The 22943-nt window shown below is 47.1% G+C and overlaps 2 protein-coding genes across 3 annotated transcripts in view; one reads left to right on the top strand and one right to left on the bottom strand.

Moving 5' to 3' along the window:
* Positions 1-1141: 1141 nt before the first annotated feature.
* Positions 1142-7012, bottom strand: NAXE (NAD(P)HX epimerase). Its single transcript, XM_070730263.1, has 6 exons — positions 6805-7012; positions 4767-4875; positions 4220-4330; positions 2778-2891; positions 1751-1898; positions 1142-1539 (listed from the first exon to the last, which is right to left on the bottom strand). The coding sequence occupies exons 1-6, from the start codon at positions 6954-6956 to the stop codon at positions 1337-1339; spliced, it is 837 nt and encodes a 278-aa protein (XP_070586364.1). The 5' UTR covers positions 6957-7012; the 3' UTR covers positions 1142-1336.
* The window catches only part of IQGAP3 (IQ motif containing GTPase activating protein 3), a 49095-nt gene continuing 33155 nt past the window's right edge, over positions 7004-22943 (top strand). Inside the window, exons 1-10 of one of the 2 annotated variants that reach the window (XM_070730261.1) lie at positions 7004-7019; positions 13016-13103; positions 14632-14788; positions 15184-15261; positions 15343-15419; positions 17510-17577; positions 19967-20080; positions 20173-20351; positions 20826-20913; positions 22314-22477. In XM_070730261.1, coding sequence (XP_070586362.1) covers positions 13039-13103; positions 14632-14788; positions 15184-15261; positions 15343-15419; positions 17510-17577; positions 19967-20080; positions 20173-20351; positions 20826-20913; positions 22314-22477 — 990 coding nt within the window. In that variant the 5' untranslated portion in view covers positions 7004-7019; positions 13016-13038. Of the gene's footprint in view, positions 7020-7109; positions 7200-13015; positions 13104-14631; positions 14789-15183; positions 15262-15342; positions 15420-17509; positions 17578-19966; positions 20081-20172; positions 20352-20825; positions 20914-22313; positions 22478-22943 lie in introns of those variants that run through there. The other variant, XM_070730259.1, reaches the window with a different exon arrangement.

Below are 22943 nucleotides of genomic sequence, written 5' to 3'. Positions count from 1 at the left end.
CAGAGGTTCTGGGAGGGCGTTTTTGGCTTCCAGGGAGCCTCCAGAGGGATGGGGGAGGACCGTTTTTACCCTCCCCTGACTCCAGGGAAGCCTTGGAGCCTGGGAAGGGCGAAAAACACGCCTACTGGGCCCACCTGAAGTTGGGAAACAGGCTGTTTTTGGCCTTCAGGGGGCAGGGGAAGCTGTTTTCGCCTTCCGCAGGCACTGAATTACGGGTGTGGGCACTTTTTCGGCACCCGAGGAGAAAAAGCTTCACCATCACCGCCTTAGAGGCCGTTTCTGGAGGCCCAGAGATGAAGGAGGGAGGGAGGCAGCCCACCCACCCACCCACCTGGGGGTCTCTTTCCTCCTGTTGGCTTCAAGGGGCTTGAAATGGCTTCAGCAGCCCAATCCTGCAGCCCTATGTCCGAACCCTTTCAATGCAGGCCTGGGCTCCCCCTGCGATTCTCCCCCAAAGACCGCCTGGGGGTCTTGGGAGGGGGGGTCTGCCTGCCGGGCTCAGCCTGTTTTTTTTTCCCCTCTGGGCTTTGGAGAATCAGGGTGTTAAAAACGGTCCCTTGCTCAACAGAACCTCTTCTCCCTTCAACAAAGAGGAGAATCGGACGCTCTTTATTTTCTGATCGATGCCACTCTCGGCTGAGCCTCAAGATGGCGCCGACGCCCCCCCCGAAAACTCCGTTCGGGCTTCTCTTGAAATACGTGACAGGGTTAACCGACGTCCAGGAGGGTTTAAGTGGACACAAAAACAAGGGGCCACAACCTGAGGTCAGAGGCAATGGGGCAAAATATTATTTGACCGAAAGAGTCGTAGAGGCTTGGAACAAACTCCCAGCAGACGTGGTTGATCAATCCACAGTAACTGAATGGAAACATGCCTGGGATAAACACATATCCACCCTAAGATAAAATACGGGAAATAGTATCAGGGCAGACGAGATGCACCAGGGGGGTCTTTCTCTGTCCCCTCCCCAAAATGGAGGCAGCTGGAGAGAAGGCTCCTCACCCCTCCTCAAGGGTCACTCCTCCATTCCTTGAGTGGGAATTTCCTAGAACCGGGGAAGACCCCAAAACGCTTCGTTGCCCCCCCCCCCCCGGAGTGCCTTCCCTTCTCCAGTGGTCTTGAAAAAGAGACAGTAGAGGCTTTATTGCCCAGTGTGTGTATTTTTATTCAAGGGGGGCAAAATGTATAGAAAGCGTCCACCAAGCCATGGATCTGCGGGCCCCTCGCTGGCTCTGGGTGCAAGACCTCCCCTGTGCTCCGTGGGGGGGTTGTTAGTTGTTGTGGACCTGCAGGCCTGCCCCCTGCAGCCACCCCCACCCTGGTCCCTCGTCCCCCCTAGAAGAGGCGCTGGATGGAGTCCGTCCCCGGGTAGGGGGGCAGGTTGAGCTCGTACTTCTTCTGCAGGGCCTGGGGCACGAACCGGCCCCCCAGGAAGTGGTAGCGCCCCTGGAAGTGCTTGGCCGCCTTCTTGGGGGCCGTGAGCGAGATCAGCATGTCCGGCTGCAGACCCTCCGGGTTGCCCTTCTCCACGTCCCAGCCTGGCGACCAGAAGAGAGGGGGCCGTGAGGGGAGGGTCCCGACTACCCTGTGGCCCTCTGGCTTGGTTAAACTGCGGGGGCCCTTGACCCTTTGGGACAGGAGTCGGCCAAGTTGGCTCTTCTGTGACGTGTGGGGGGCACAGGAGGCCATCAGGATTGAGAGACAACCACCACCAACAACCACAAAGCCCAGCCGAGGTCTCAAACCTACCAGAAGGGATGTCGATGCTGACCATCGGGGTGATGACCTTCTCCAAGGTCCTCAGGATGGCGCCAAAGGGCTCCCTCACGGTGCCCTTGAAGCTAAACCCGAAGATGGCGTCCACCACCAGGCCGTAACACTTGTCGATGAGGGCAGCCTGCGGTGGTGGTGGGGGGATCAAAGACGTGGTTGAAGGGTGTGGGCAGGGAGGTGCTTCAGCCCGGCCACCCCCAACTCTGGGGGCTCTCTTTAGAAGGGGGGGGGGGTGTTCTCAATCTTGGCACTTCAAGAGGGGCCGATTCCGAATCACCAGAAAAGGGGAGAAGCCTCCGTGGGGCCTCTCTAGGAATCTCCTGGGAGGAAACGGGGCCAGAAAAGGTGAGGAGAAGCCTCCGTGGGGCCTCTCTAGGAATCTCCTGGGAGGAAATGGGGCCGGAAAAGGCGGGGAGAAGCCTCCATGGGGCCTCTCTAGGAATCTCCTGGGAGGAAATGGGGCCAGAAAAGGTGGTGAGAAGCCTCCGTGGGGCCTCTCTAGGAATCTCCTGGGAGGAAACGGGGCCAGAAAAGGCAGGGAGAAACCTCCGTGGGGCCTCTCTAGGAATCTCCTGGGAGGAAACGGGGCCAGAAAAGTCGGGGAGAAGCCTCCGTGGGGCCTCTCTAAGAAAACTGGGAGGAAACAGGGCCAGAAAAGGCAGGGAGAAACCTCCGTGGGGCCTCTCTAGGAATCTCCTGGGAGGAAACGTGGCCGGGAAAGGTGAGAAGCCTCCGTGGGGCCTCTCTAGGAATCTCCTGGGAGGAAATGGAGCCAGAAAAGTCGGGAAGAAGCCTCCGTGGGGCCTCTCTAAGAATCTCCTGGGAGGAAACAGGGCCGGAAAAGACATGGAGAAGCCTCCGTGGGGCCTCTAGGAATAGAGTAGAGGTACCACTGTACAGGTCTAGACGCTCTCGCTATTAACCCTGACACCCCCTTGTGGAACAGCTGTTTCTCAACCTGTGAAGGTGGCTTGGGCCTCCATTTTCTTTCTTCCTGACTTACTTCGCGTGGGAACTCCTCCAGGAACGGGATCTCCATCTTCTGACACTGGGTGGCTAAACCTTCAAAAAGTGGCTCGCTGGGACGTTTGGGGTAGTAGAGGGTCGGCTCATAGCCCTGCAAAGACAAGACGAGTTAATTCCTGGCTTGTCGGGTCTGTTTTTGTCATTTGGGGACTTTCGGGCAGCCCCTCAATGGGCAGAAGGCCAGCAACCAAAGCACTGCACCAAGACTGCCCGAGAGGAGCCCCACGGACAGAGGGGGCAAGCCGCGGGCTCAGTGTCAGGGGAGAGTTTTGTGCAGGCGCCACCAACTAGCCACAGCTCACCGCTACACCTAATTGAAGGACCCTGCGGCAGGCTTTCTTGTCAAAATATATTTCACTTTTCTCCTTCTCTAAATAAACTATCCCAATACTGTTGTACCTACTCCTGGTCAGTTGGAGGAGGAGGAAGATATTGAGGACTCGGATTCAGATAGTGTTAGTGGGGGCCCCCGGGATTACAGGTAGTAGAACAGGTGGGAGGCCAGCCACAGGATGGGGCTATGAGCCCAGAATCTAGCGAGGAAGAATCAGACGCTCGCTGGGTAAATCCTAAATTCAGAAGGGCCCAAAAACGTAGAGAACAGAGGTCCGGAAGAAGATATTAAGGAGAGGAACGGGTTAAATACTGTAGTGACGTATTTGGCACGTCAGGGGGTCAGACGGGTGGAGTTTTCAACGTTGCCGAAGTAAAAAATTGAGGTTTTTCTTGCCGCTCCCAAGTAAGCAAAAGTATTTAGTCAGTGCTGCTGTTTTTTATAGCTATGTAGTTAGGAAATAAATCTTGTTAAGTGGAGGAATGTGAGGAATGCAGTTTAAGGGAGATAACGGACCGAGCGCCGGTATGGAATGTGTTTGAATTCCGGGAGGGCAGAGAAATAAATGGAGTTTCTTTATTCATGAAATAATAAGTTATTTGTAATGGCTAAATTTCTACCAGAAACCACAGCAAATACTATCATACAACCCCTATTACAACCACCCACAAACCGCTAAGCGCCAAACCACCAACTCCCAAGCCACTCGGCCACTATAAACAAACCACACCCATGCAAGGGTGTTTCTCCCAATACATAGGTTACAGCCAATCAGGTTGCAGCAGAATTGGCAAACCCATGATTACAGGCCGATTATGGCTTACAACAGCCTTACAAGTGGTTGCAGACCATCTTATAGCGTGGCAATATTACTTCAAGAAATAATAATAATAATAATAATAATTTATTAGATTTGTATGCCGCCCCTCTCCGAAGACTCGGGGCGGCTAAAAACAATGTTACGGTGGAACAAATCTAATATTAAAATTAGTTTATTACTAATAATAAACTTATTTCTGAAACGAGTGTTCCCTGCCCGCAACCCTTACGGACACAACTGGGGGGGGGAGCCGCCAATCACTCACAAACATTTTCAGGTGACGGGCGCAGACGAGTCCATCTCCACCGTTGTTCCCGGGGCCGCAGATGACCAGTACCGCCGGCGGGCTGGTGGTGAAGGTGCTGGGGGGGTAAGCCTGATGGGGAGGGGGGGGAGAGAAATAGGGCGTTGTCAGAACGGCAAGTGTCCTGGGAGACTCACAGACGCAAAGAAGATGGCGGGAAGGAGCGTCAAGGCCCCTAGTCTAAGGAAGAGCAAGGGTTCTAGTCCTCACGGAGGTCTATCCACAAGCTTATAAAAATTATGCATAAATGCAGTTTTAGGACGGCCTGGGTTCTGTGACCTTCGTCCCACATCGGAAACCTAATCTGGGGAGAAATTTTTTCCAAGGCTGCCCATGCGCACATACAAACAGGCCGATAGCGCTCCATAATCCCTGCGCTTGCATTCACAGGACACACTTCAAACTAAGAGAGGAGCAGCACAAATATCACCCTTTTGCCCAGGAAAACTGGCCCCTCCCGCACACAAGTGTCTCCCGCCCAGGGACGTGGGAACATGGGAACACAAACCTTGGCAATGGCCATGGCGCAGCTGAGCCCCGCCAGCTCCATCAGCTGGTCCACGCTGAACTTGTACTCCTCGAAGAGCTCCTGGTCGATGGCCTGGGCTTCTTTCTGCCTGGAGGGGACAGGAGGGAAGTGTTGAGCCCTGGACCCCCACATTTGCACTGCTGACCTATTTGGAGACGGTCAGAAACCACGACCCCCTAAATCCTTCTCTTCTGAAGTTTTTGCTGACACAGAACTGCCAATACAAGACTCAGATGGAGGATTCCTTTTCCCCAAGTGCGTCATTTGACATTGGGAAACATTAAACTGCAGTTTCCATTGCTTTGACTGCTTATCTAGTAAAGCTAAATCCTTTGCCATATTATAGACACCTTCAGGAATATCAACCCTGTTGCACACTTTAGAGTCATGGGCAAATAGGCAAACCTTCCCTACCAAACCTTCCCCTAGGTCACTCACAAAGATATTAAAAAGAATAGGACCCAGAACAGACCCTTGTGGCACAACGTTTGTAACCTGCCTCTGCTCAGAATACTCGACATTAACAACCCTCTGATATCTACACTTCAGCCAGCTGCAAATCCACTGAACTCTCCACGGGCTGTTCACCGCTTTCCATACTAGGTGATTTGGTCGCTATAAGATGCGGAGCTTGTCAATCAGAAAGGTCGACGGTTGGAATCCCTAGTATGGGTCTCCTGCGTGAGCAGGGGGCTGGACTACCTGACCCCCAAGGTCCCTTCAAACTGTGTTACTGTTACGCCCTTTCGGAGGCGAAAAGCCAGCCCAGCGGTCACTCGCCTGCCTCCTCCAGAAGCTGCACAGCATTTGCAAAGTAGAGATAGCAGAGGGAGGACCCTGGCTGGGGCCATTTCTCAAACTTCGGGGCTGCCCTCGCAAGAGGAGCCCGGTGGGCGGCTGGGGCTGAAGGCCTCCGGGCCCAGCTGGCCTTTGGGTCATTCTTTGTCAAGTGGACCAGGTGTCCCCACCACTTGTTCCCTCTAGCGTGCGAGGCCATGCGGCCGCGCAGACAAAGACTAAACTCCGTGCAGGGTTTTCAAACCCCGCGTGGTGGAGCCGGCACTGTTTCTCCCCGCCTGACAGCTCACCTGCCCCTGCCAAGCTGTCGGCCAGGAGAAACCCATGTGGGCTCTGTGGCCCGCCCTGCCTTCTCCGGCTCAGTCTGGGGACTACGCCCCGCCCACCCCACTTGACTGGCGGGCACCAGATAGGGGCAGGGTGGCCCTAAGCAAGACGGGTGCAATTCCTGCCTCCTCCCTCAGGGCCAACTTCTGCGCCCCGCCATGTGCCTGGGAGGGGTGATGCTGTGGGCTCCGCCACGAGCTTTAAAGAGAAAGGCGGAGAGGGGGCGTGGCAAGAGCTCCTGTTTGGGCAGCGCCACTGTGGGAGGAACAGGGTCGGTCGCTCCCGTTGCTGAGGTGACGGCGCTGCCCAAACCGGAGCTCTTGCCACGCCCCCTCTTTAAAGGTCGCGCTCAGCCCCGCCCCCAGAGGCACATGACCCCTCCCCGAAAAAAACGGCTCTTTGCCTAGACTCTTGTTATTGTGTCTCGGACAAAACAAAACAAATAAATAAAAATAAATAAAACTTGTACATTCCTTATGGGATAAAACTGTGTGTGAAATTTTTGGTCTCTCCTCAAATTTTACCTCAGTTTCCCAACCTGGGCCACTTGTGAAGGTGTCTGGACTTCAACTCCCAGAATCCCCCAGGCAGCGAATGCAACTGAGGTAAAATTTGAGGAGGGACCAAAATTTCACACACAGTTTTATCCCATAAGGAATATATGGGCAAAGTTTTATTTATTTTTATTTTATTTGTTTTGTCCGAGACACAATAACACACAATGGAGAATATCATTGAAGGGGGTCGAGTGAGGGGACACCAGGTCCAGTTGAGAAAGAACGGCCCCGGCCCCGGCCATCTGCGGCCCTTCGGCCACTGACCAACTGCCCTGGAAGCTCCAGGCCCAGTAGAGGCCTCCTCCTCACACCCCCGCCCCCCCCACGCGGCCTACCCCAGGAACTTGAGGCAGGGCGCGGCGCCCTGCATGGTGCGTTGAGGCGGCCAGAGCCGGGCCGGACAATATCCCCCTTCCACCACCTCCGCCGCCGCCCTGGTGAGGAGCAGCCCGAGTCCCAGCAGAACCGCCCGACGCGGGCCGGACATACGGCCTTCTCCTGTGAAGGGGAAAAAAAACTACAGGGCCCAGAAGCCTCCGCGGCCGCCCAGGTGAGAGGGGCGTGGCGGGCGAAGGAGCACGGCGGCCACGCCTCCTGAGAGGGAAAAAAAAAACTACAGCGGCCATGGGCCTCCGCGGCCGCCCAGCTGGAAGGGGCGTGGCGAGCGTGGCGCGGGAGATTCAAACTTCCCGGGCCAGGCGAGCGAGAGGAGACATGGAGCAGCGGGGCTGTGAGTCTGCGGGGCCGGGGCGAGTCTGCGGCTGGGGGCGCTGGGGGTCTCCGCGGGGACGGGGCCTCTCCCACCGGGCCGGGCGTGTCCGGCTTTTGGCCTTGCATGGAGGGCAGAGGGATGGTCAGGTCCCCAGAGACAATGGCTCAGACAGTTAAGGGCAGGGGTAGACCAAGTGGGCTCTTCTATGAGATATGAGGCCGATAAGGTCCCACAGAGTCGGCCTTCTCCGCGTCAACTAAAGCATGTCTCTTGGCGGCCCCAGGGGAAGAGCCTTCTCTGTGGTGGCCCCAGCCCTCTGGAATCAACTCCCCCCCCCCGAGTCTTAGGAGAGTGGTGGCATACAAATCTAAATAATAATAAATAAATTAATTAAATTAATTAAATAAATTAAATAAATTAATAATAATAATAATAATAATAATAATAATAATAATAATATGGACTTCAACTTCCAGAATCCCTCAGCTAGCATGACTGGCTCAGGAATTCTGGGAGTTGAAGTCCACAAGTCATAGAAGAGCCAACTTTGCCTATCCCTGGACTAGAAGACCTCCAAAGTCCCTTCCAGCCCTAGGATTCTATGATCTTGAGCAGGGGGTTGGACTAGATACAGGGGTAGGCCAAGTTGGCTCTTCTATGACTTCTGGACTTCAACTCCCAGGATTCCTGAGCCAGTCATGCTAGCTGAGGGATTCTGGAAGTTGAAGTCCATATTAGTATTATTATTATTATTATTATTATTATTATTATTATTATCTTAGGAGAGTGGTGGCATACAAATCTAAATAATAATAAATAAATAAATTAAATAAATTAATAATAATAATAATAATAATAATAATAATAATAATAATAATAATAATAATAATATGGACTTCAACTTCCAGAATCCCTCAGCTAGCATAACTGGCTCAGGAATTCTGGGAGTTGAAGTCCATGAGTCATAGAAGAGCCCACTTGGCCCACCCCTGGTCTAAGGAGCTGCCTTGAGGATTTTGTATTCTATCTTCAATCTTGAATTACATGGTGCATTGAATTATGGGTGCCTTGAATTATGTGGTGCATTGAATTATGGGTGCATTGAATTATGAGTGCATTGAATTTTGGGGTGCATTGAATTATGGGTGCATTGAATTATGTGGTTTCATTGAATTATGGGTGCATTGAATTTTGGGGTGCATTGAATTATGGGTGCATTGAATTTTGGGGTGCATTGAATTATGGGTGCATTGAATTATGGGGTGCATTGAATTTTGTATGCATTGAATTATGGGTGCATTGAATTATGGGTGCATTGAATTATGTGCTGCATTGAATTATGGGTGCATTGAATTATGTGCTGCATTGAATTATGGGTGCATTGAATTATGGGTACATTGAATTATGTGGTGCATTGAATTTTGTGTGCATTGAATTATGGGTGCATTGAATTATGGGGTGCATTGAATTATGGGTGCATTGAATTATGTGGTGCATTGAATTTTGGGTGCATTGAATTATGTGCTGCATTGAATTTTGTGGTGCATTGAATTATGAGTGCATTGAATTTTGTGGTGCATTGAATTATGGGTGCATTGAATTATGGGTGCATTGAATTACGTGGTGCATTGAATTTTGTGTGCATTGAATTATGGGGTGCATTGAATTATATGCTGCATTGAATTATGGGTGCATTGAATTTTGTGGTGCATTGAATTATGGGTGCATTGAATTACGTGGTGCATTGAATTATGGGTGCATTGAATTTTGGGGTGCATTGAATTATGAGTACATTGAATTATGTGGTGCATTGAATTTTGGGTGCATTGAATTTTGGGTGCATTGAATTATGTGGTGCATTGAATTATGGGTGCATTGAATTATGGGTTTCATTGAATTATGGGGTGCATTGAATTATGGGTGCATTGAATTACGTGGTGCATTGAATTATGGGTGCATTGAATTTTGGGGTGCATTGAATTATGGGTACATTGAATTATGGGGTGCATTGAATTATGTGGTGCATTGAATTTTGTATGCATTGAATTATGGGTGCATTGAATTATGTGCTGCATTGAATTATGGGTGCATTGAATTATGTGCTGCATTGAATTATGGGTGCATTGAATTATGTGCTGCATTGAATTATGGGTGCATTGAATTATGGGTACATTGAATTATGTGGTGCATTGAATTATGTGGTGCATTGAATTTTGTGTGCATTGAATTATGGGTGCATTGAATTACGTGGTGCATTGAATTACGGGGTGCATTGAATTATGTGGTGCATTGAATTTTGGGTGCATTGAATTATGGGTGCATTGAATTTTGTGGTGCATTGAATTATGAGTGCATTGAATTTTGTGGTGCATTGAATTATGGTTGCATTGAATTATGGGTGCATTGAATTACGTGGTGCATTGAATTTTGTGTGCATTGAATTATGGGGTGCATTGAATTATATGCTGCATTGAATTATGGGTGCATTGAATTTTGTGGTGCATTGAATTATGGGTGCATTGAATTACGTGGTGCATTGAATTATGGGTGCATTGAATTTTGGGGTGCATTGAATTATGGGTGCATTGAATTTTGGGGTGCATTGAATTATGTGGTGCATTGAATTTTGTATGCATTGAATTATGGGTGCATTGAATTATGTGCTGCATTGAATTATGGGTGCATTGAATTATGTGCTGCATTGAATTATGGGTGCATTGAATTATGTGCTGCATTGAATTATGGGTGCATTGAATTATGGGTACATTGAATTATGTGGTGCATTGAATTATGTGGTGCATTGAATTTTGTGTGTATTGAATTATGGGTGCATTGAATTATGGGTGCATTGAATTATGTGGTGCATTGAATTTTGGGTGCATTGAATTATGGGTGCATTGAATTTTGTGGTGCATTGAATTATGAGTGCATTGAATGTTGTGGTGCATTGAATTATGGGTGCATTGAATTATGTGGTGCATTGAATTTTGTGTGCATTGAATTATGGGTGCATTGAATTATGGGGTGCATTGAATTATGGGTGCATTGAATTATGTGGTGCATTGAATTTTGGGTGCATTGAATTATGGGTGCATTGAATTTTGTGGTGCATTGAATTATGAGTGCATTGAATTTTGTGGTGCATTGAATTATGGGTGCATTGAATTATGGGTGCATTGAATTACGTGGTGCATTGAATTTTGTGTGCATTGAATTATGGGGTGCATTGAATTATATGCTGCATTGAATTATGGGTGCATTGAATTTTGTGGTGCATTGAATTATGGGTGCATTGAATTACGTGGTGCATTGAATTATGGGTGCATTGAATTTTGGGGTGCATTGAATTATGAGTACATTGAATTATGTGGTGCATTGAATTTTGGGTGCATTGAATTTTGGGTGCATTGAATTATGTGGTGCATTGAATTATGGGTGCATTGAATTATGGGTGCATTGAATTATGGGGTGCATTGAATTATGGGTGCATTGAATTACGTGGTGCATTGAATTATGGGTGCATTGAATTTTGGGGTGCATTGAATTATGGGTACATTGAATTATGGGGTGCATTGAATTATGTGGTGCATTGAATTTTGTATGCATTGAATTATGGGTGCATTGAATTATGTGCTGCATTGAATTATGGGTGCATTGAATTATGTGCTGCATTGAATTATGGGTGCATTGAATTATGTGCTGCATTGAATTATGGGTGCATTGAATTATGGGTACATTGAATTATGTGGTGCATTGAATTATGTGGTGCATTGAATTTTGTGTGCATTGAATTATGGGTGCATTGAATTACGTGGTGCATTGAATTATGGGTGCATTGAATTATGTGGTGCATTGAATTTTGGGTGCATTGAATTATGGGTGCATTGAATTTTGTGGTGCATTGAATTATGAGTGCATTGAATTTTGTGGTGCATTGAATTATGGGTGCATTGAATTATGGGTGCATTGAATTACGTGGTGCATTGAATTTTGTGTGCATTGAATTATGGGGTGCATTGAATTATATGCTGCATTGAATTATGGGTGCATTGAATTTTGTGGTGCATTGAATTATGGGTGCATTGAATTACGTGGTGCATTGAATTATGGGTGCATTGAATTTTGGGGTGCATTGAATTATGGGTGCATTGAATTTTGGGGTGCATTGAATTATGTGGTGCATTGAATTTTGTATGCATTCAATTATGGGTGCATTGAATTATGTGGTGCATTGAATTATGGGTGCATTGAATTATGGGTGCATTGAATTTTGGGGTGCATTGAATTATGGGTGCATTGAATTTTGGGGTGCATTGAATTATGTGGTGCATTGAATTATGGGTGCATTGAATTATGTGGTGCATTGAATTATGGGTGCATTGAATTATGCGGTGCATTGAATTTTGGATGCATTGAATTATGGGTGCATTGAATTATGGGTGCATTGAATTTTGTGGTGCATTGAATTATGGGTGCATTGAATTATGTGCTGCATTGAATTATGGGTGCATTGAATTATGTGGTGCATTGAATTTTGGATGCATTGAATTATGGGTGCATTGAATTATGGGTGCATTGAATTATGGGTGCATTGAATTTTGTGGTGCATTGAATTATGGGTGCATTGAATTATGTGCTGCATTGAATTATGGGTGCATTGAATTATGGGGTGCATTGAATTATGTGCTGCATTGAATTATGGGTGCATTGAATTATGGGTGCATTGAATTATGGGGTGCATTGAATTATGTGGTGCATTGAATTTTGTGGTGCATTGAATTATGGGTGCATTGAATTATGTGCTGCATTGAATTATGGGTACATTGAATTATGGGGTGCATTGAATTATGTGGTGCATTGAATTTTGGGTGCATTGAATTATGGGGTGCATTGAATTATGGGTGCATTGAATTATGTGCTGCATTGAATTATGTGGTGCATTGAATTATGGGGTGCATTGAATTATGGGTGCATTGAATTATGGGTGCATTGAATTCTGTGTACATTGAATTATGGGGTGCATTGAATTATGGGTGCATTGAATTATGGGGTGCATTGAATTATGGGGTGCATTGAATTATGGGTGTATTGAATTATGGGTGCATTGAATTCTGTGTACATTGAATTATGGGGTGCATTGAATTATGGGTGCATTGAATTATGGGGTGCATTGAATTATGGGGTGCATTGAATTATGGGTGCATTGAATTATGGGTGCATTGAATTCTGTGTACATTGAATTATGGGGTGCATTGAATTATGTGCTGCATTGAATTATGTGGTGCATTGAATTATGGGTGCATTGAATTCTGTGTACATTGAATTATGGGGTACATTGAATTATGGGTGCATTGAATTCTGTGTACATTGAATTATGGGTGTGCAGCACTTGTGTGCACGCAACAGTATGCACGCATGTGCTTTTGGCCCCCAAGGAAATAAAGGTTCCTCACCACTTCGGCCTAATTGTTGCGTACGTTGTTGTTGTGGCTGTTGTATCTATGCAAATATTCTGCATGAAATCGTCCAGAGTCTCTGGAAGCCAGGAGAAAACAAATAGGTCAACTCACTGTGGAATATGTTACTTGTGGTCCCTTCAACTGTGGCTCACTGTGACAGGGGTGGGAGTCACAAACGACTGGCCTGAAAGGTGCCACCCTTGGGGAGGCCCCGAAAGAACCGGACGAAGGACAGTTACTTATTCATTGAAATTATATCCGGCCGATCTCAACAACGAGGCACCTGGACAACTGCCTACAATTATTTGGGGGGCAGGGGGGTCTCCTGGGATTTTGTCTTGGGGGTGAAATTCTTTCTGGTCCCCCCCCCCCCAGATGAGCGTCTCACGGCGGATGAGATGGACGAGAGGCGGCGGCAGAATGTTGCCTACCAGTATCTTTGCCACCTGGAAGAAGCCAAGCGGTGAGAAAACTTTTTTGGGGAGGGGCTGGATGGGAGAGAACCCCCCCCCCTCTGATTCAATTGCGCAATTGTATTTGAAAGAGTCTCCCCTAGCTCCCCCCCCCCAAGAAGTGCTAAATTCCCTTGCAATACAAATCTAATAAATTATAAATATATAACTATAACATGTGTGATCAATTGTCATGAATTACAATAGATCCATGTCCCTGTATAGATCCTTGTTTAGGGGTCGTGATTTCTGTGCGGTCAGGCAGTAGGGAAAGCAAGTAGGACGCTTGGCTGCATAGCTGGAGACATCACAAGCAGGAAGAGGGAGATGGTGATCCCCTTATATAGAGCGCTGGTGAGACCCCACTTGGAATAATACTGTGTCCAGTTCTGGAGACCTCACCTACAAAAAGATATGGACAAAATTGAAGGGGTCCAAAGACGGGCTACAAGAATGGTGGAAGGTCTTAAGCATAAAACTGACCAGGAAAGACTTCATGGACTCCATCTGTAGAGTCTGGAGGACAGAAGGAAAAGGGGGGACATGAAATATTGAAATATGTGAAAGGGTTAAATAAGGTCCAGGAGGGTTTAAAAAGTGTTTTTAATAGGAAACTGAACCCAAGAACAAGGGGGCAGAATCTGAAGTTAGTTGAAGGGAAAGATCAAAAGCCACGTGAGAAAATATGATTTGACTGAAAGAGGAGTAGATGCTTGGAACAAACTCCCAGCAGACGTGGTTGGTCAATCCACAGTCACTGAATGTAAACATGCCTGGGATAAACACAGATCCATCCTAAGATAAAATACAGGAAATAATATAAGGGCAGACAAGATGGACCAGGAGGTCTTTTTCTGCTGTCAACCTTCTAGTTTTCTATGAATGAGGAAGGAAGGAAGGAAGGAAAGAAAGAAAGAGAGAGAAGGAAGGAAGGAAGGAAGAATCCACAATCACTGAATGTAAACATGCCTGGGATAAACGTTGACCCATCCTAAGATAAAATACCTGAAATAATATAAGGGCAGACGAGATGGACCAGGAGGTCATTTTCTGCCGTCAACCTTCTAGTTTTCTATGAATGAGGAAGGAAGGAAGGAAGGAAAGAAAGAGAAAGAAGGAAGGAATGAAAGAGAAGGAAGGAAGGAAGGAAGGAAGGAAGAATCCACAATCACTGAATGTAAACATGCCTGGGATAAACGTTGACCCATCCTAAGATAAAATACCTGAAATAATATAAGGGCAGACGAGATGGACCAGGAGGTCATTTTCTGCTGTCAACCTTCTAGTTTTCTATGAATGAGGAAGGAACGAAGGAAGGAAGGAAAGAAAGAAGGAAGAGAAAGAAGGAAGGAAGGAAAGAGAAAGAAGGAAGGAATGAAAGAAAGGGAAGGAAGGAAGAGTCCACAGTCACTGAATGTCAACCTGCCTGGGATAAACGTTGACCCATCCTAAGATCAAGTACAGGACAGAGTCCAGGGGCAGACGAGATGGACCAGGGGGTCTTTCTCAGCCGTCCAACCTTCTACCTTTCTCCTTCAGCTGGATGGAGTCTTGCCTGAAGGAGCCGCTGCCCCCTCCGACGGAGCTGGAGGAGAGTTTGCGCAACGGCGTCACCCTGGCCAAGCTGGGCCACTTCTTTTCCCCCGAGGCCTGTCCGCTGGGCAAGATCTACGACCTCAACCAGGCCAGATTCCAGGTGAGAGGGGCTCAGGGGGCTGGAGCCCTCTGGGGCTGGGACGGGCTTCCCCCCTAGGCATTGGGGTCACTCTGGTGCATGGGGCCCAAGAGCTGCTCTGGGCGTCTCGGGAATGGCGGGGGGAGGCCTGGCACTTACACTGTATGTAGCTATGTTGGGTGTTGCAATACAGGAGCTAACAATGTAAGCTTAAGACTGCACCTTTACGTGTCATTTGCTAGTCGTCCACAAGAGGGAGCCAATGATTATTTAAACTTTCTAACACCACTGCTGTTGAGTCCTTCCTTCTGGCTCCCAAACTGGGGGCTGCTTAGTCCTGGAGTGGCCCCCTGTCCCCCCCTGGTCTTGGAGAGCTGACCGTCGTCTGTCTTGTCTTCTCCTCTTCCTCCCTGAAGGCCTGCGGGCTCCACTTCCGGCACACGGACAACATCAACCGCTGGCGGGACGCCATGAGCCGCGTTGGGCTGCCTGCGGTAAGCGCCCCCACCCCCAGACTGCCCCCCTGGGTGTCCCCTCCGTCCTTTGACACCCCCCCTTCCTCCGTTTCCCCCCAGATTTTTCACCCCGAGACCACCGACATCTACGACAAGAAGAACATGCCACGCGTGGTATACTGCATCCATGCCTTAAGGTCAGCCTTCTTGGGGGTGGGGGGTGGGAGAAAAGACATGGCCCCCACCCACTATGGCCTGAGTTCACAAGGGGTGGGGGGGGGGCAGGGGTGAACTTTGCCACTTCCGGAAGTCTTGTGGGTTTTCCTGCTTCCTAACGTTGCCTGTAGGGTTTCCTTGTGGTGCCCCATCCAAAGATTAACTTTCCTTTGCAAGGCAGGCAGAGATCTTTGCTCCTTCGTCAATCCCTGATCCTGAATGCAATTTTAACTCTGTCTTAACCCTAACCCTAACCCCCACCTCCCCAAAACCCCTTGCAAGACCAGCGTGAGTAGTAGCTTCTTTCTGTACACACAAACTCTTTAGTAATTTACTGGAAAGAAAAGAGAACCCTACAATAAGAGGAAGGACTGAAATTTCACCTATTTAAAAAGGTAAATTACTGCTTCCAGAAATGGAAAGAAAAGACGATACCGAAAGACACGGAGGTATTTAAAAAAATTATAGAATGTGCAGAATTAGACAGGATGGCTAAACGTTTGAATAACCAAACCGAAACACGGAATTTTACAAAATATGGGATAAAGTTTAGGATTGGTGGAACGTTAAAAATAGTATTAAAAATTAAATATGTAAGAATAAATGATTATTTGAAAATTATAAGATAGAATTAAATAGTTTATACGATAACTAACCCAGAAGTTTTTATTTTGTTTTCTTTTTGCATTATTAATAATTTGTTTATTGCTTTTTATATATATATATAGACATTAGTTAGACTTCTACGATAAGCGGAGCAATGGTAGCTCTTTAAATGTTAAATGTTGTATGTTTTTGTCTGTCCTTTTTGAAAACAATAAAAAATATTAAAAAAAAATAAAAATAAAAAGGTAAATTACTGGAGACCCACAAGGCTTTTACGGGGGTGAAATACATTAAATGCAATAAAGTTGAATAAAGTTAAATACAATTTTTATTTTATTTTACTTTACTTTACTTTACTTTACTTTACTTTACTTTACTTTACTTTACTTTACTTTACTTTACTTTACTTTACTTTACTTTACTTTACTTTACTTTACTTTACTTTACTTTACTTTACTTTATTTTATTTTATTGGATTGGATTGGATTGGATTGGATTTGTATGCCGCCCCTCTCCGCAGACTCGGGGCGGCTAACAACAGTAGTAAACAGCATATGACAATCCAGTATAAACAGTTAAAAACCCTTATTATAAAACCAAACATCCATACAGACACACCATGCATAAAATTGTAAAGGCCTAGGGGGAAAGAATATCTCAATTCCCCCATGCCTGACGACAGAGGTGGGTTTTAAGAAGCTTACGAAAGGCGAGGAGGGTGGGGGCAATTCTAATCTCTGGGGAGAGTTGGTTCCAGAGGGCCGGGGCCACCACAGAGGAGGCTCTTCCCCTGGGTGAGCTGCCCCGAGTTTTCGGAGAGGGGCGGCATACAAATCTAATAAATTATTATTATTACTATTATTACTATTATTATTATTATTATTATTATTATTATTAAAGGGGAAAAATACAATATTCATGCAGAATTCAAACACGTTCCATACAGGCGCTCAGTCCGTTATCTCCATTAAACTGCATTCCTCACATTCCTTCTCCACTTAACAAGATTTATTTCCTAATTACATAGCTATAAAAAAACAGCAGCACTGACTAAATACAACACAAAATGCTTTTGCTTACTTGGGAGCGGCAAGAAAAACATCCATTTTCCCCTTCGGCAACGTTGAAAACTCCCCCCTTCTTCCCCACTGACCCCCTGACGTGCCAAATACATCACTACAGTATTTAACCCCTTCCTCTCCTTAATATCTTCTTCCGGACCTCTGTTCTCTGCGTTTTTGGGCCCTTCTGAATTTAGGGTTTACCCAGCGAGCGTCTGGTTCTTCCTCGCTAGATTCTGGACTCATAGCCCCATCCCGTGGCTGGCCTCCCACCTGTTCTACTACCTGTAAAGCCACCAATTCATCAACCCTATCTGAATCCAAGTCCTCAATATCTTCATCCTCCTCCCAACTGACCAGTGTCCGACCTACTTCGAACCCAAACCCTCTCGTTTGTTTTGCAGCTTGTACCTGTTTAAACGAGGGCTGGCTCCCCAGATTCAGGACCTGTATGGAAAAGTCGACTTCACGGGTAAGGTGGACGGAAGGACGCCGGGAATTCTTGGGCGCGGTTTTTTGACAGAATCCAAGAGGTTGAAGGCCATTATATAAATATACTGCTGGAAAAAATGAACCCTCAAATAAACATAGAAACATAGAAGACTGACGGCAGAAAAAGACCCCATGGTCCATCTCGTCTGCCCTTATACTATTTCCTGTATTTTATCTTAGGATGGATCTATGTTTATCCCAGGCATGGAAGTTTGTTCCAAGCATCTACTACTCTTTCAGTGAAATAATATTTTCTCATATTAGAAACATAGAAGACTGAGGCAGAAAAAGACCTCATGGTCCATCTAATCTGCCCTTATACTATTTCCTGTATTTTATCTTAGGAGGGATATATGTTTATCCCAGGCATGGAAGTTTGTTCCAAGCATCTACTACTCTTTCAGTGAGATAATATTTTCTCATGTTAGAAACCTAGAAGACTGACGGCAGAAAAAGACCTCATGGTCCATCTCGTCTGCCCTTATACTATTTCCTGTATTTTATCTTAGGATGGATCTATGTTTATCCCAGGCATGGAAGTTTGTTCCAAGCATCTACCACTCTTTCAGTGAGATAATATTTTCTCATGTTAGAAACATAGACTGACGGCAGAAAAAGACCTCCTGGTCCATCTCGTCTGCCCTTATACTATGTCCTGTATTTTATCTTAGGATGGATCTATGTTTATCCCAGGCATGGAAGTTTGTTCCAAGCATCTACGACTCTTTAAGTGAGATAATATTTTCTCATGTTAGAAACATAGAAGACTGACGGCAGAAAAAGACCTCGTGGTCCATCTCGTCTGCCCTTATACTATTTCCTGTATTTTATCTTAGGATGGATCTATGTTTATCCCAGGCATGGAAGTTTGTTCCAAGCATCTACTACTCTTTCAGTGAAATAATATTTTCTCATATTAGAAACATAGAAGACTGAGGCAGAAAAAGACCTCATGGTCCATCTAATCTGCCCTTATACTATTTCCTGTATTTTATCTTAGGAGGGATATATGTTTATCCCAGGCATGGAAGTTTGTTCCAAGCATCTACGACTCTTTCAGTGAAATAATATTTTCTCATGTTAGAAACATAGAAGACTGACGGCAGAAAAAGACCTCATGGTCCATCTCGTCTGCCCTTATACTATTTCCTGTATTTTATCTCAGGATGGGTCTATGTTTATCCCAGGCATGTTTACATTCAGTCAATGTGGATTTATCTACCACGTCTGCTGGGAGTTTGTTCCAAGCATCTACAACTCTTTCAGTAACCCACCCTAGATCTGAATGAATGAAATATCCTCGTTGAATATTTCATTTGCACAGCTATTCCATTTGCAAAACAGCCGGTGAAATGGACGGTCCGTCAGTGTTGCTTCCTAAGTTGGATTTCACAGAACTTTGATTTACTTGGAGTTATATTGTGTTGTTTAAGTGGGGCTTGGATTTTGGTTTTTTTTAAAAATATTTTTATTGAAATATAAGCATTGAAAAAGACTTCATGGACTCCATCTGTAGAGTCTGGAGGACGGAAGGAAAAGGGGGGACATGATGGAAACATTTAAATATGTCAAAGGGTTTAAATAAGGTCCAGGAGGGTTTAAGTGTTTTTAATAGGAAAGTGGACACAAGAACAAGGGGACACAATCTGAAGTTAGTTGGAGGGAAAGATCAAAAGCAACGTGAGAAAATATGATTTGACTGGAAGAGTAGTAGATGCTTGGAACAAACTTGAACCTAGGATTACAACACAGGAGGGAAGTGTTTTTAATAGGAAACTGAACCCAAGAACAAGGGGGACACAATCTGAGGTTAGTTGGGGGGAAAGATCAGAAGCAACGTGAGAAAATATGTACCGGTATTTAGAATCAATTATGACTTTAAGTGTCACTGTATGTCTGATGTTTATATTTATATTTAAAATGGAATATGACCACTGTTGTTATGGGCTGTGGAAACACACAAAGGAAGAAGGGAGGGCTAGGGTTATGGGATGGGATGTTGTGATGCGTTGTTTCGTATTTTGAGACATAAGTATATTCGAAGATTTATTTATTTATTTATTTATTTATTACTTAGATTTGTATGCCGCCCCTCTCCGAAGACTCGGGGCGGCTCACAACACGTGGAAACAAATCATAAATAATCTGACAATTTAAAATATTAAAGATTTAAAAAGACCCCATATACTAACAGATGTAAGATGTAAACATGTGATAAAATATTTGATGTCTTATAGTTATATACCCAATAAAAACGCCTCGACAGGGATGGGGTTTGGGGAGGGGGAGAAGGGCAGCCGCCCCCCCCCCCTTGCCTGACCTGGCACATGGACCCCTCCCCTTTCTCCCCCCCCCCTTCTTTCTTCCAGATGAGGAAATCAACCACATGACAGGGGAACTGGAGAAGTACGGCCTGCAGCTCCCCTCCTTCAGCAAAATCGGCGGCATCCTGGCCAAGGAGCTCTCGGTCGACGAGGCAGCCGGTACCGTAGGCCTTGACCGCTGTTTGGTTGGTGGGATCCGCGGCTCTCCTCCCCCCCCCCCCCGACACTATAACCTGGCTTCTCCCCTTCAGTGCACGCCGCCATCCTGGCCATCAACCAGGCCCTAGACGTGGGGGTCTTGGCGGAGACGGTGGCAGCCTTGGGCAACCCCAGCGCCATGCTGACCGGGGTGCAGGAGAGTTTGGGGGAGCCCTACCAGGAAGAGCTACGCCGGGCCAAAGGAGAGAAGTCGGAGAACGCAAAGAACCAGGTAGGCGTCCTGAGTTCAGGCTGATTCGTATAATACTTGGGGCAAAACATTTATTTATTTATTTGTTTGTTTATTTATTTATTAAATTGGTATGCCCCTCCCCCCGTCTCCGTAGACTCATCTCCTCTTTGTTTTCGCCTCTACGTTTCAACTCTGCACGCAGTTTTCTTTCCTCGTCATTATTATCTCAGCAGCTAGGTAGATAAGCTTGGAAGTAGCACGAAAGACATTCCACAAGTCCTTCTAAAATTTATGGCTAATTAGAGCTAGCCAGGAGCCATAAACAAAACAAGTAATAAGTCACACGTCATAGCTTAAGCTTTTTAAGGGACTTTTTTAAGTTGGTGGGTCCACTCCAAGAATCCGTGCACAGAACGCCTGGTAGGCTCCCAGAGAGGGGCAATAAATAAAATAAAATAAAATAAAATAAAATGCCGCTGTGGACCATTTGTCTTTCGCTTTGCTTGTTCCCAGCATCTACAGGAGATACCCGATGGGGAAGACATCTACGACCGCTGTTTGACCCAAGCTGAAATTCAAGGCAGCATCAATCTGGTGAACAGTGAGTAGACCAGGATATGGGTTGGAACCATAATGGACGCTGACTAAGGAATTCTGGGAGTTGAAGTCCATCCATCTTCAACTTGCCCAGGTTGAGAAACAATGGTCCAGCCCGTGGTTTGGGTTTTTGAAGGCCCTAACCATGGCTGGCTTCCTTTCCGCATTCTGTTTTGGGGGGGGGGGGGGAAGCCTCTGTAGGGGCCTCTCTAGGAATCTCCAGGGAGGAAACAGGGCCAGAAAAGGTGTGGAGAAGCCTCCGTGGGGGCCTCTCTAGAAATCTCCTGGGAGGAAACAGGGCCGGAAAAGGCAGGGAGAAGCCTCTGTGGAGCCTCTCTAGAAATCTCCTGGGAGGAAACAGGGCTGGAAAAGGCGGGGAGAAGCCTCCGTGGGGCCTCTCTAGGAATCACCTGGGAGGAAACAGAGCCGGAAAAGGTGGGGAGAAGCCTCCGTGGAGCCTCTCTAGAAATCTCCTGGGAGGAAACAGGGCTGGAAAAGGCGGGGAGAAGCCTCCGTGGGGCCTCTCTAGGAATCACCTGGGAGGAAACAGAGCCGGAAAAGGTGGGGAGAAGCCTCCGTGGGGCCTCTCTAGGAATCTCATGGGAGGAAACAGGGCCGGAAAAGGCGGGGAGAAGCCTCCGTGGGGCCTCTCTAGAAATCTCCTGGGAGGAAACAGGGCTGGAAAAGGCGGGGAGAAGCCTCCGTGGGGCCTCTCTAGGAATCACCTGGGAGGAAACAGAGCCGGAAAAGGTGGGGAGAAGCCTCCGTGGGGCCTCTCTAGGAATCTACAGGGAGGAAACAGGGCCGGAAAAGGCAGGGAGAAGCCTCTGTGGAGCCTCTCTAGGAATCACCTGGGAGGAAACAGGGCCGGAAAAGGCAGGGAGAAGCCTCCGTGGGGACTCTCTAGGAATCTCCATGGAGGAAACAGGGCCTCCACCCTCCCCGTGGTTTCCCCAATCGAATGCCTTATTTGCTTTTCCATTGATTCCTATGGGGAAAATTGCTTCTTCTTACAAACTTTTCTACTTAAGAACTTGGTCACGGAATGAATTACGTTCATAAGTAGAGGGACCACTGTATATATATATATATTATACACAGCCACAAGGTAGAATAATCTCTTTACACTTCTAATCACAAACACAATCTCAATGTCCAATACAAACCAGTTCACATCCGCCCACAGCTCTAGACACATGTAGTAACTATCAGTTAAAAACCCCTCCTCCTTTGGCTCCCTCTAGTGGCCAACCCTGGTCCATCCCTTAAAGGTATATCGTATAGACATACATCCATAGTCTGTAGGTATTGTAATCCAATATGGATACGTTCAGGGTCCTGACAAGGGGGTTGGGCTAGATGACCTGCGAGGCCCCTTCCAACTGCCCGTCTCCTTTCCACCAGCCAGGAGGGCCCTTGAGGCGGTGGACGATGCTCTGGAGGCCCAGGACCCCCAGATCTTGTACCACGTCCTGCAAGACCCCCTCCTGGCCCTGAAGAGCCTGCGGAGGGACAACGCCAGCTGGTACCTGGATCAACTCTCTGCGGACCGGGAGGAGAAGGCCCTGGTACGCTGGAGGGGAGGGACGACAGGGGGTTCCCCTTTGGCTGGGGGGGGGTGGTGTTTCCGGACTGTACCCCTTCTGTAAGGCCCCCAGAAGAGGCTCCGTCCCAGGAAGAGGAGGTGGACGCTGGGAGGGAGCTGCTGGGGAAATGGCAACCCCCTCCGATGCCGCCAACCCCACGGGAGCATTTTGTGTGGCCCCCCTGAAGTCCTCGTCTCCTTCTCCTGGGTTCTCGGACAACCGCTTTGTTGAACCTTGTCTGAAGAAGCAAATTTGGGGCTTGGATGCCTTCACAAAAGTGGTGGTGGTGGTGGGGGCCCTCCTGGCTCTTTCCCCTCCAACCGGGCCAACGGGGGAGCCCAAGACTGCTTACACTTCCTAACCACGGCTGAGGTTGGTCACCTCTCTTGCTAGTGGTTTATTCAGGACTTCCTTCCTTCCTTCCTCTCTCTTTCTCTCATCTCTTTTC

Source organism: Erythrolamprus reginae (genome assembly GCF_031021105.1).
Source record: "Erythrolamprus reginae isolate rEryReg1 chromosome 13 unlocalized genomic scaffold, rEryReg1.hap1 SUPER_13_unloc_5, whole genome shotgun sequence".
Classification (NCBI taxonomy): Eukaryota; Metazoa; Chordata; class Lepidosauria; order Squamata; family Dipsadidae; genus Erythrolamprus; species Erythrolamprus reginae.
The sequence above is the reverse complement of the archived record's forward strand: the minus strand, read 5'-3'. Positions and strand labels throughout refer to the sequence as shown.

What these genes read in the sequence shown, in the direction of transcription:
- NAXE (XM_070730263.1), bottom strand. Translation starts at nt 6,956, where the DNA reads ATGTCCGGCCCGCGTCGGGCGGTTCTGCTGGGACTCGGGCTGCTCCTC. An exon ending in CCCTGCCTCAAGTTCCTGGG is followed by an intron (nt 4,876 to 6,804) that starts GTAGGCCGCGTG and finishes TGTCCCCTCCAG; the next exon opens with GCAGAAAGAAGCCCAGGCCA. An exon ending in CCCGTCACCTGAAAATGTTT is followed by an intron (nt 2,892 to 4,219) that starts GTGAGTGATTGG and finishes TTGTCTTTGCAG; the next exon opens with GGCTATGAGCCGACCCTCTA.